The sequence below is a fragment of the Macaca mulatta genome, chromosome 11 (genome assembly GCF_049350105.2).
Source record: "Macaca mulatta isolate MMU2019108-1 chromosome 11, T2T-MMU8v2.0, whole genome shotgun sequence".
NCBI lineage: Eukaryota > Metazoa > Chordata > Mammalia > Primates > Cercopithecidae > Macaca > Macaca mulatta.
In genome coordinates, this window is record NC_133416.1 from 55,835,139 (window position 1) to 55,848,078 (window position 12,940).

General features: G+C 43.7%; 1 protein-coding gene across 50 annotated transcripts in view; it reads right to left on the reverse strand.

Annotated features, from left to right (window-relative positions):
* The window catches only part of KANSL2 (KAT8 regulatory NSL complex subunit 2), a 28,935-nt gene extending 21,518 nt beyond the window's left edge, over positions 1–7,417 (reverse strand). For 21 of the 50 annotated variants that reach the window (XR_013400985.1, XR_013401000.1, XR_013401009.1 and 18 more), the window contains exons 1-5: positions 7,358–7,417; positions 7,061–7,236; positions 6,547–6,806; positions 4,803–4,981; positions 4,193–4,307 (exon numbers count right to left, since the gene is read on the reverse strand). Coding sequence is in view for 13 of the 50 variants with exons in the window: in XM_015151580.3 (XP_015007066.2) it covers positions 4,193–4,307; positions 4,803–4,981; positions 6,547–6,806; positions 7,061–7,183 (677 nt within the window). In the remaining 37 variants the exon portion in view is untranslated. The other 29 variants (XR_013400978.1, XR_013400977.1, XR_013400980.1 and 26 more) reach the window with 6 other exon arrangements.
* Between the last annotated feature and the right edge of the window lie 5,523 nt (positions 7,418–12,940).

Below are 12,940 nucleotides of genomic sequence, written 5' to 3' on the forward strand. Positions count from 1 at the left end.
CTGGGCGTGGTGGCTCAAGCCTGTAATTCTAGCACTTTGGGAGACCGAGGCGGGCATACTGCCTGAGCTCAGGAGTTTGAGACCAGCCTGGGAAACATGGTGAAATCCCGTCTCTACTAAAATACAAAAAAAAAAAAAAAAAAAATCAGCTGGGCGTGGCGGCATGTGCCTGTAGTCCCAGCTACTAGGGAGGCTGAGGCAGAAGAATTGCTTGAACCCAGGAGGCACAGGTTGCAGTGAGCTGAGATCGTGCCACTGTGCTCCAGCCTGGCAACAGAGCAAGAATCCGTCTCAAGAATAAATATATAACAGTTTCACAATGTGACTAAGTTATATCTTCAGAAAAATGGGTTATGCCTGCATTAACCTGTCTCTAACCTAAAATACTGAGGCCTTAACTTAATGTAGAGTTTGTTAAAATGAAATTCACTTTTTGAATACTGAAAGAGAAAAATAAAAATTGTTTTAAAAAATTAATTTCACTGCACCCTGTCAGAAGAGAATTTAACCAACAGCCTGCGACTGAAATGTATTAATCTGAAGTCATTACTATTAGAAATCATTTGGTGGGGGCAGTAAACAACCTACTAAATGAATGCCTGCTGGTTCATGTAACAGATGGCTCATTTACTTAAAGATGAATGCGCCAGACTTTCAGAGCTGGACATTAAAATTATGTACTAATTCCCCTTGCTCTGGTATGTGCAAATGAAAGTCAAGGTTTTATTATTAAAATTCATCTTCAAAAAACAGGGTCTCACCTTACATTCTACCAAACAGTCTCTCTTATAAAGGGCATTTTCCGAATTTCTTTATTTGGAAAACAATGATGACAATAATGTGAAATAACCTTCAGCCAAACAAGTTTTGGATGTTTATAGAGGTCATATGATACAATTATTATTAAAAAAGGGAAATGAAGACTTAACAATTACCTTTAGGATAAAACTTCGTTAAGTATTAGATGTTGTAGATAAGCTTTTATTTATTTTTTCTGTGTGCGTGAGATAGGGTCTCCCTCTGCTGCCCAGGCTGGAATGCAGTGGCACGATCACAGAGCCTCGACCTCCCAGGCTCAAGTGATCCTCCCACCTGAGCCTCTTGAGTAGCTAAGACTACAGACCACGTGCACTACCATGTATGGCTAATTTTTAAATATTTTGTAGAGACGGGGTCTCCCTATGTTGTTGAGGCTGATCTCGAACTCCTGGACTCAGGCAATCCTACCACCTCGACCTCCCAAAGTGGGCGGATCACCTCAGGTCAGGAGTTCGAGACCAGCCTGCCAACATGGAGAAACCCTGTCTCTACTAAAAAACACAAAAATCAGCTGGGCATAGTGGCAGGCACCCGAAATCCCAGCTACTCAGGAGGCTGAGGCAGGAAAATAATTTGAACCCGGGAGGCAGAGGTTGCAGTGAGCTGAGAACGCACCATTGCACTCCAGCCTGGGCGACAAGAGTGAAACTCTTATATCAAAACAAACAAAAAAAAAAGTGCCGGGATTACATGCGTAAGTCACTGTGCCTGGCCATAAACAAGCTCTTAAAGATTACTTTTAACGGCCGGGCGCGGTGGCTCAAGCCTGTAATCCCAGCACTTTGGGAGGCCGAGACGGGCGGATCACGACGTCAGGAGATCGAGACCATCCTGGCTAACACGGTGAAACCCCGTCTCTACTAAAAAATACAAAAAACTAGCCGGGCGAAGTGGCGGGCGCCTGTAGTCCCAGCTACTTGGGAGGCTGAGGCAGGAGAATGGCGTGAACCCAGGAGGCGGAGCTTGCAGTGAGCTGAGATCCGGCCACTGCACTCCAGCCTGGGCGACAGAGCGAGACTCCGTCTCAAAAAAAAAAAAAAAAAAAAAAGATTACTTTTAACAAAACAATTAAGTAAGTGGTTACTTTTGAGAGAAATCACATATATACTAACAGGAAGTTTAAAAAATCTATGCCAAGAATATTCTAGTTAGAATAAAGTCTCTAGCAACATCATAAACAATACAAAAGGTGTCTTTTCTGTAACAAGCAATTCAAGATAAATGTGGTTAAATTATTAGATGATTCAAAAAGTGATACTATGAATGACAAAGACACCGGTGCCCTAAGATGAAAATTCTTAATGAAAAGCATTTCACTCAGTGGACATACTACTAAATTACTATATTATTAAATATAACAAGATAGTAATATGTAATCATATTATAAGAAAACATTGAACATCTCTATTTACACGCCTAAAAACGCATAAATTTAGTGGGCCTAAATTATTTTTAAAAAATAATCTCATTGGGAAAATTAACAAAAGCCTTATACTTAGTTGCCTAATAGTTGGCCATATTTGGGGCTTTATTTTCTCTTCTGAACATGTTTCTTCTAGGAGAGAGTGACATCAACTGCCTAGTCCTTTCCACATTTATATTTCTCATAAAATTACCTGGTATTTTGGTTTATACAGCAGTCTCTTGCACGTTAAATCAGCATGGATGCGCCTCCTAGAGACTGATCCACTCTAGATTATTACCAACAAAATCAAGTTTCTCGACCTTAAGCTGAGTGTTTACCACACCAAATGACACTCCCTTTGTAACCCTAGAGAGCATACATCTCTTCAAAGCAGCAAGTTTGATCATCTAGAACCACAATGGAAAAAAAAGGAATGAAGCTGGGCCTGATGGCTCATGCCTGTAATCCCAGCACTTTGGGAGGCTGAGGCAGGTGAATCACGAGGTCAGGGGTTCAAGACCAGCCTGGCCAACATGTGAAACCCCATCTCTACTAAAATTACAAAAAATGAGCTGAGTGTGGTGGTGGGTGCCTATAATCCCAGCTACTTGGGAGGCTGAGGCAGGAGAATCACTTGAACCTGGAAGGCAGAAGTTGTAGTGAGCTGAGATCGTGCCACTGCACTCCAGCCTGGGTGACAGTGCAAGGCTCCATCTCAAAAAAAAAAAAAAAAAATGAATATGTTGGTTTAGGTTACTATTTGTGAGAGAATCCTGCAAGAGAACAGACATTCCCTTTCAAACTACTTAGATGGGCTTTCTAAAGTAGTACTTCCTGAATAGTTGACCACAGTGACATTACTCAATAGAAATGGATGAAATTATTCTACTCAGAAAACTTAATATATGGCCATACTATCCTGAGTATGCCCAACCTCCTCTGATATCAGAAGCTAAGCAGGGTCAGGCCTGGTTAGTAGTTGGACAGGACAAAATGTAACCCTAAATGACTTCTTATAAACCAAAGAATCTAAAGTAATGAAGAAAATACTATTCCAAGAACAAAAGCCCAATAGTCAACCTAGAAATTACCCCTTCCACTATTTACAGTCCCTCTACATAAACTATCAGTACTAAGTGTTAAGACACAGAAGTCAGCAGGCAAAAATTTTAAAACACTAAACCCAGACCTTGAGACACAGAAATAAGAGACTTCAGAGTGGTAATGTTTTTATGCTTCTATAACTCCTACGGTGATGATGGGTTAAGAGAAGAGCAGAAGCTTACTACGATATAAAACTGACTAAGACATAATCACTTTTGGGTTTCTAAATCGGTTTCTCTTTCTTAGGCACAAAACCAAACTCTTGAATACCCTTTCCTTCTTCTTTTTAAAAAAAATCCACACACTAAAAACACTAAATGTTTGAGGTGATGAATATGCTAATTACCCTGATTTGATCATGACACAAGGTTTACAAGTATCCAAACATCACACTGTACCCCATAAATATGTAAAATTGTCAATTTAAAACAATATAAAACTTTTAAAAACTTGTAAATCCATAAATACAACATTTTACAGAAGTATTCAACTACAATCACATTATTTCTGAGTTTTAGGCCAAGTACCCATTCACAACCATTTTCTCTTCTCTAAACTGGTGTGACCGTTTCTCAATCCACCTCCCACACTCCCATGTCTAAATTTCCTGTTTTCTCCCCTATACTTTCTCATATGTAGAATGTGGTGTTCAAACTTTTTCTAAATTACAAGACTTCTAAAAAAGAATCATCCTGCCTTGAAGCAAGATGACAACGAACCATGCCGCTTTTATATACAGAATCTCTTACTGCTGACAAATGGCTGTCTTCAACCCTCCTAGGTTATTAATTTATTAACAGCATGCAGCGCCACATTCCACATACTAACTACATTTCAAATGCCTTATGTGGAGTTACAACTTACTTTAAGGGATCTTCTTGATCACTGTCTATGCTATCAGCTTCACTGTCAGGGTCACCTCTCCATGTCTGATCCACAGTAATGGGTTCCTGCTCCCCATCACTCCAGCTGTCTTCATCTGAGGCAAGGAAGGGAGAGCAGCCATTAAGACTTCCCACCTCTGTAACTCCACCACACAAAACTAGATTACTTATCAACCCAAACCTTGAAATTAAAAAAAAAAAAAAAAAAAACTTTGTACAAAGGCACTGGGAAATAAAAACGCTTTAACAAAATACAACCCAGTATGATTACTTACAACACAAATGAGTACACCATGCCCTCTTAAACAGAAAAATCAACTTAAAATTATTGTTTCCTGAAATTACGTAACAAAGCTGCTGAGCATTAAAAAAGCAATGAAAGAAATGGTCACCAACTCAGGAGAGTAAACCTAGGCAAACACTACTTCAAATTCAAAAGAATTGGTAAACAACAAAGCAATCCCGGAATTCTCAACAAATTCCTGATGAATTAACAATATTGCCAAATAGTTCAAGGCATTGTGCTAACCCAAAACAGTTCCCCCTTAACTTTCTTCCTCCTTTTTCATTCCAGGAGAGAAGATCCTTACCTAGTATTCGGCTGGCTTCACTGCGACTACTTTCTGGAGTCTGAGACCCCAGCTCTGTCTTAGCATATGAGCTGAGCTGGCACAGGAGTGTTTCACCCATAGGCCCTGGGTTGGTCTTCTTCATTTGAGCATGAAGTGCCAGGGCATTCCTACGGACATGTTCAGCACAGAAGGACACCCTAAAGAGACAAAACATTAATATTTTATAAGTCCCTTCTTGAAAGCATTCAATAATTTTCATAGTCCCTAATCTTTAAATCATTTTCAGGGAATTAAAATGATTATTACATTCATTTCTAAAAATGCAAGTCAGAGGAATTTAACTGGCCCAAGGTCAACTCATTGACTTTTTATTAAAGGAAAGTAACAGGCCGGATGAAGCGGTTCACCCCTGTAATCCCAGCACTTTAGGAGGCTGAGGCAAGGGATTGGGTCTTGCTCTGTTGCCCAGACTAAAGTGCAGTCATGCAATCATAGCTCACTGTAGCCTTAAACTGCTTGGTTCAAGTGATCCTCCTGCCTCAGCTTCAAAATAGCTAGAACTATAGGCATGCACCACTGTACCGGCAAATTTTTTTTAGTTTTTTGTAGAAACAAAGTCTATGTTGCCAAGTCTGGTCTGGAACTCCCAGGCTCAAGTGATCCTCCCATCTCTTGATACACCCAAGAAGCTGGGACTACATGCCCAAGACATTATGCCCAGCGAATTTTTTAATCTTTTGTAGAGACGTGGTCTCACTATATTGCTCGGGTTGGTCTCCAACTCCTGGCCTCAAGTGATCCTCCTGCTGTGGCCTCCCAAAGTACTGGGACTACAGGCATGAGCCACTGCGACCAGCCAGGGACACAATTTTAAAACTACAAGATATGTACAAAATTATCTAGTCAGGTTATGTTTTTGCATAGATACCTTTGCATACATGATGAAAACTATGAACCCTCTTACAGAAGAATTCACACATATACAACTTTGCATGTTATTTAACAAAATTCATGGACAGCCAAATAGAGCCACACATCCCTCCATTAAGAATAATTTTAGGGGCTGGGTGCCCTGGCTCACGCCAGTAATCCCAACACTCTGGAGGGCCGAAGCGGATGGATCACCTGAGGTCAGGAGTTCAAAATCAGCCTGGCCAACATGGTGAAAACCCGTCTCTACTAAAAAGTACAAAAATTAGCCAGGCGTGGTGGCGCACGCCTTAAGTCCCAGCTACTTGGGAGGCAGGAGAATCGCTTGAACCTGGGAGGCGGAGGTTGCAGTGAGCCGAGATCACCACCGCACTCCAGCCTGGGGAATAAAGGGAGACTCTGTCTCAAAAAAAAAAAAAAAAAAAAAAGAAAGAAAAAAAGATTAATTTTAGGGTCGGGCACGGTGGTTCACGCCTGTAATCCCAGCACTCTGGGAGACCGAGATGGGAGGACACCTTGAGGCCAGGAGTTTGAGACCAGCCTGGTTAAAACAGCAAGACTCCATCTCTCTTAAAAAAAAAAAAAAAAAAAGTAATTTAGAATATGCCTTTATTTTACTACAGATAAGGGAAAAGAACCAAAGAGGTGAACTAAGTAATCCAATTCAAGGGTCCTTCCAGTCTTCACCGTTTTTTCAATTTTCCAAGGATACAACCATAACCCCAAATTTACAAGGACGTGATCTCAAACGCGGCAGCTATGCTGAAGCCCACATCATATCACACACCCCCTCGCTTTAAGACAAACGACATATATATCTATACATACATACCCATCTTTCTTCTCTGGCTTTGGGGCAGCACTGGGACATCTTTTTCCATTCTTCGTCGATATATAACTACACTGCTTGAAGGGTGCATTCTTGTCTTCAAGGATATGCTTAATGCAAAACTCCTGCCCCTCCAGACGAGGCTGAGAGCATGGACGATGAGTGAATGCACAAGACAGAGGTTCCTGAGACCTGGGCACTGGAGTGATCCTCCCCCGATTGGTTGGCAGGACGTGAATCCGAATCCTGTTCATAACCAAAACCTGCGGGGTCAAAATAAAAATCAGAAAGCCTTTACCCTTCCCGAAAATTCCTGCTCCACCGTATCTGGACAGATGCCGCGGGCAGTTTCCAAAAGAGAGGCAGAAGTCGGCCCCGTAAGGTACGCTCCCTAACTGCCCGCCGCCCTCCCCAGGTCTCCACAGGCATTTGTGGCTTTCCCTCTCTTTAGCTTGTCCCTCCATGCCCGGCCCCACCCCGAACCCCACCACGCTGAATGTATCTTCAGGACTCGCACAGCTGCAGCATGAAGGGAAGCGACAACGCCAGGCCCACGCGACGGCCACGCTGCCTCCCTGCACACCGCCTTTGTCCCGGCCTGCCTCAGAGCACACGACTGGGCCCGGCCTCGGAAGTCCATGCGAGCGCCATTTTGTCCTACTCCGGTCACCAGAGATCCTGGCTCCTTGAAGCCTGTAGGAAGAAGACTGACTCTGACACTGCTTTGAGGCGAAACAGCAGCTCTGAGTTGACAAAAAAGGCGAAATAGCAGCCCAACTGCAAGAGCTTAGAGCAAGGAACGCCGCCATCTTACCTCAGGCGCTGCGCCGCGCTCCGCCGCGCTCTGCCGCGCCGCTAGCCCTACTCTGGTGGCGGCCGCGGCTCCTAGATTGGCCTCGCTCCTTTCCGGACTCCTGGCTACTGATTGGCTACCGCGCCTATGACGGGGTGTTGCCATTGGCCGAGGCCCACTACCTATCGTGTCTGGAAGGGCGGAGCGCTGAGAAAATGCGCGGTTGGGGTGGCTATGACTGTCAGCAACTCCGCCCCGAGGAGAGTGAGCTGGGGAAGGGGGCGGAGAGCGGGCTGTGGGGCGGGTTGCCAGCTAGTCATATTTTTCCAACTTGCAGCGTGGCTCGTTTTCCGGCTACTTTTGAACCCTCAGTCTGTGGTCCTAGGCTGCTGTTCCCTCACCACTGTACACAGCTAGCATAAAATCAGACAAGCCGGGCGCGGTGGCTCACGCCTGTAATCCCAGCACTTTGGGAGGCTGAGGCGGGCGGATCACCGGAGGTCGGGAGCTCGAGACCAGCCTGACCAACATGGAGAAACCCCGTCTCTACTAAAACTACGAAATTAGCAGGGCGTGGTGGTGCATGCCTGTAATCCCAGCTACTCGGGAGGCTGAGGCAGGAGAATCGCTTGAATCCGGGAGGCGGAGATTGCGGTGAGCCGAGATCGCGCCATTGCACTCCAGCGTGGGCAACAAGAGCGAAACTCCGTCTCGAAAAAAATAAAATTTTTTTTTTTAAATCAGACATAGACAGAGGCTGGAGGATCACTGTTTTTGTTTTTTGTTTTTTGTTTTGTTTTTGAGATGGAGTTTCACTCTTTTTGCCCAGGCTGGAGTGCAATGGCACAATCTCGGCTCACTGCAACCTCCGCCTCCCAGGTTCAAGCGATTCTCCTGCCTCAGCCTCCCTAGTGGCTGGGATTATAGGCATGTGCCACCACGTCCGGCTAATTTTGTATTTTTTAGTAGAGACGGGGTTTCTCCATGTTGGTCAGGCTGGTCTCGAACTCCCGACCTCAGGTGATCCGCCCGCCTCGGCCTCCCAAAGTGCTGGAATTACAGGCGTGAGCCACCGCGCCCGGCCAGGATCACTGTTTGCATATAAAACGTCTTTAGTTTTCTTTTGTGAACAGTTCAATACATGTACCGAACATTTGGTGTGGAGAACCCTGAGAAACATTTTTTGGGTGTTTACTGATTCTGGGAATTACATATATAAATTCATTGAATTTTTCAAAGCAACCCTAAGAGGTAGAGGTTAGTATTATGTCAATTTTACAGATAAGAGGACTGAGGAACAGAATGGGACATAGCTAGTAAATGGGAAAAGAAGACGAATTTGAACTCAACATCCTTCATCCCTTATTGCCGCTTATATAGTAAAGAGCATTGGACTGAGAATAAGGAAATATTTGTTCTAGTTTAGGGCTGCTTCTCATAACTGTGTACCCTGTCTTTAAAATTCCATGCTAAATAATGCAGGTATCATAACGACAGACACAATACCAATCATACCATCCTTTAAGGATTTTTAGTTTCAAAGCATCTTTCTGTCATCTCTGCCACTTGTAGAAATGATTCCTCGCTTTCTTCCCATAACCCTTCTAGACATTTTTTGCCTTCCAGCATCCCTTATCTGCTGTCAGTTTAAGAAAGATGTTTTATCCATGCCTAATAAGCAAGTGAGCATAAGTCACAGTGGAAGTGAGCATAAAGATTCTACAGCCCTCAAGAAAAACACTCAGGCTGAGCGTCATGGTTCACCCCTGTAATCCCAGCACTTCGAGAAGCTGAGGTGGGAAGATCGCCTGAGCTCAGGAGTTCGATCTCAGAAGGCTTGAAATTCATTCATTCAACAAATATTTATTGAGCACCTAAGTGCCAGGAGAGAACAAGGAAGATAACCCTGCTCTCTTGGAGTGAACATTCTAGGATAGTTTGGGATTATGGATGCAATACAAACATAATATTAACAACAATGATTTATATACATAAGCAAACAGACCAACCCTCAGGAGTACAAAAAAGATGTTTTGTTACAAACACCCTATAATTAAAAAATAGCCAGAGGCAATCATGTCACAGAAAACTTGGGAATCCGAATCTGCAACCAAATGTAGTAATATCAAAAAGCAACATTAAAACTACCGTAGTGAACAATATGAAGAGACACAGGAATAGATGGGGAAGAAACAAAGACTTTCTTTTAATGAATTTACTGAAGGTCTTAGTTGAAAAAAGAATCCTTCTTGTAAGTCCAAGACAGACAAAATATTACTATTTAGAACCACTTCCTTTTTTTTTTTTTTTTTCTTTTTTTCTTGTGACCGAGTCTTGCTCTGTCGCCCAGGCTGGGGTGCAGTGGCATAATCTCCGCTCGCTGCAACCTCCGCCTCCGGGGTTCAAGTGATTCTTCTTCCTCAGCCTCCCCCCAGTAACTGGGACAACAGGTGTGCACCACCGCGCTCGGCTAATTTTTTTATATTTTTAGTGGAGACGGGGTTTCACCATATTGGCCAGGCTGGTCTTGAACTCCTGACCTCGTGATCTGCCCACCTCGGGCTCCCAAAGTGCTGGGATTACAGGCATGAGCCACCACGCCCGGCCTAGAACCACTTCTAAGTGAAAGGAGGGAGCAGATATTAAAAGCTCAAGATGTCAGCAAATTCTTTGTTCTGTTTAACAAAGTAGATGGCTTTTCTTCTTCTTTTTGAGATGGAGTCTCCTCTGTGGCCCAGGCTGGAGGTAGATGGTTATTTTTAATTCACCGAACACTTTGTAGCTATTGAAGAGGTGAAAGTAGACCAGAAGCTATTTATAAATAGGGATTAGGAAACGAGTTTGGGGGGCTAATCCTAGAGAAAAGTGAGAAAAAAAAAAAAAAAAAAAAGATGAAAGTGGCTGGGCACGGTGGCTCACGCCTATAATCACAGCACTTTGAGAGTCCGAGGCGGGTGGATCACCTGAGGCCAGGAGTTCAAGACCAGCCTGGCCAACATGGTGAAACCCCATCTCTGCTAAAAGTACAAAAACTAGCCAGGTGTGGTGGCACGTGCCTTAATCCCAGCTACTTGGGAGGCTGAGCAGGAGAATCGCTTGAACCCAGGAGGCAGAGGGTGCAGTGAGCCAAGATCGTGCCACTGCACTCCAGTCTAGGTGACAGAGCAAGACTGTCCCAAAAAAAAAAGTTATCAAAGACCTTCTCCTTGCTAATTCTAATGAAGTTTTCAGGCCTCATCTTATTAGACCACTTTGCAATATTTAACACACTTGGCCACTCCTCCTCCTTAGAACTCCATACTCTTTCTAGATCTCCATACTCTTCCTAGTTTCCCATCTACATCATAGTCACCCACTCTCTGTCTCTTGTTTCTCTCTTTTCCCCAATTCTAAACACTGAACATTTCTATTTTCTACTACTACTCCTTTACTTATCTCACTCTGTTTCATCCCATTCATCAGCTTGGACCCCTCCTTTGAACTTGACTCTCTAGTCATCTGTCCAGTAGGCATCTCCACTTGGATGTCTAATTGGCATTTCAAATTTAATGTTAAAGCCAACCTCCCGCTACTCCTGTAGTCATCTCTACCTCAGTATATGACAACCCCAACCTTCCCGTTGGTCAGGACAAACACTGGGAGTTATCCTTGACTTCTTTCTCTTCTATCTAATAGCAAATCCTATTAGCTCCATCTTCAAGATATATCACTTCTCGGCCGAGCGAGGTGGCTCACACCTGTAATCCCAGTACTTTGGGAGGCTGCGGCGAGTGGATCACCTGAGGTCAGGAGCTCAGGATCAGCCTGGCCAACATGGTGAAACCCTGTGTCTACTAAAAATACAAAATTAGCTGGGTGTGGTGGTGCATGCCTGTAATCCCAGCTACTTGGGAGGCTGAGGCAGGAGAATCGCTTGAATCTGGGAGGCAGAGGTTGCAGTGAGCCGAGATCGCGCCATTCCATTCCAGCCTGGGCAACAAGAGCAAAACTCCATCTCAAAATCTCAAAGAAAAAAAAAAAAGATGTATCACTTCTCATTACCTTGGGTACTTCTAACCTGTCCAAGCCACCCTCATCTCTTAAATTGTTGTGAGAGCTCCTTGCCCTTGACTCCTATAATCTATTTTCAACACAGCAGCCCAAATGAACATTTTAAAACCTAAGTTGGATGTCACTTCCCTTCTCAAAACTTTCCAATAGTGTCTGTTCCATTCACTCAGTCTTCATACAAGGTCCTGTTGTATTTGGCTTTCTATTGCCTCTCTAACCTCATATCCTGCTACTCTCCCCTCTCCAATACCCCCTCCCTACTCATTCCTATACCAGCTACACTGGCTTCCTTGCTATTTCTCAAACATATCAGCATATTCTCACCTCAGAACCTTTAATGCCTCACATTTCCTGGAATGATCTTATCCTAGTTATTCCCATGACTTGCTGTCACCTCCTTCAGGTCTTCTCTAAAGGTCATGAGGCTTCTGGTCATGAAGCCTTCCCTAGCCACCTTTTTTCCAATTCCAACAGCCCTACTTACCTACACACACACATGCACACACACATCCCTAGGTCCTATTTTCTGCTTTAGTCCCAAAGTGCTTATTATGGCCAGGTGCAGTGGCTCACACCTAAAATCCCAACAAGAGTGAAGGAGGCCCAGGTGGGCAGATCATTTAAGCTCAGGAGTTCAAGACCAGCCTGGGCAACATTGGATGACCCCATCTCTTAAAAAAATAGCCAGATGTGGTGGTGCACACCTGTAGTCTTAGTTACTCAGGAGGCTGAGATGGGAGGATCACTTGAGCCTAGGGAGGTCAAGGATGCAGTGAGCCGTTATCTTGCCACTGCACTCTGGCCTGGGAGACAGTGAGACTGTTTCAAAAAGAAAAAAAATTTTAAGTGCTTATCACCACCTGACATACTGTTTTACTTATTTGTAAATTATTTGACGGCAGAATGTCTGCTTACTGCCATATTCCCATTAGTAAACAGTCCACAGCAGTTAGTAGGAAGTTTTTTTTTTTCTTTTTTTCCCGAGACTGGGTATAGATCCATAGCCCCACAGGAGTGCAATGGTGCAATCATGGCTCACTGCAGCCTTCAACTGCTGGGCTCAAACACTGCAGCCTTCAACTGCTGGGCTCAAACAATCTTCCCTCCTCAGCCTCCCTAGTAGCTGGGACTATACACTACTGTGCCTGGCTAATTTGTGTGTGCAGAGATGAGGTCTCACTTTGTTGCTCAGGTTGGTCTTGAACTCCTGGCCTCAAGCAATCCTCCCACCTCAGCCTCCAAAGTGCTGGGAAGTAGGTAGTATTTTCTACAGGAATGAATGAAAAGCAGGGGAGTGCTTCAAACCACACCAGAATTCCTAAACTGTTGGCATCTTCCTAAACTGTCAGCAAATTCTGCAAAGATTTCTGATTTCATAGTTTTTTCAGGAGAGGTATACATACTGTTTGTAAAATTAGCTACTTTATTTTAGAAAATTGGAGAAGAAACGACTCAAGTGACTTTTCAGAAGTATCATTATTTATTTTTTTCCTTTTAAAGCTTTCAAACTATATCTATTACTAACTTTGTGTAGTAAGTATGGAGTACTTTAGC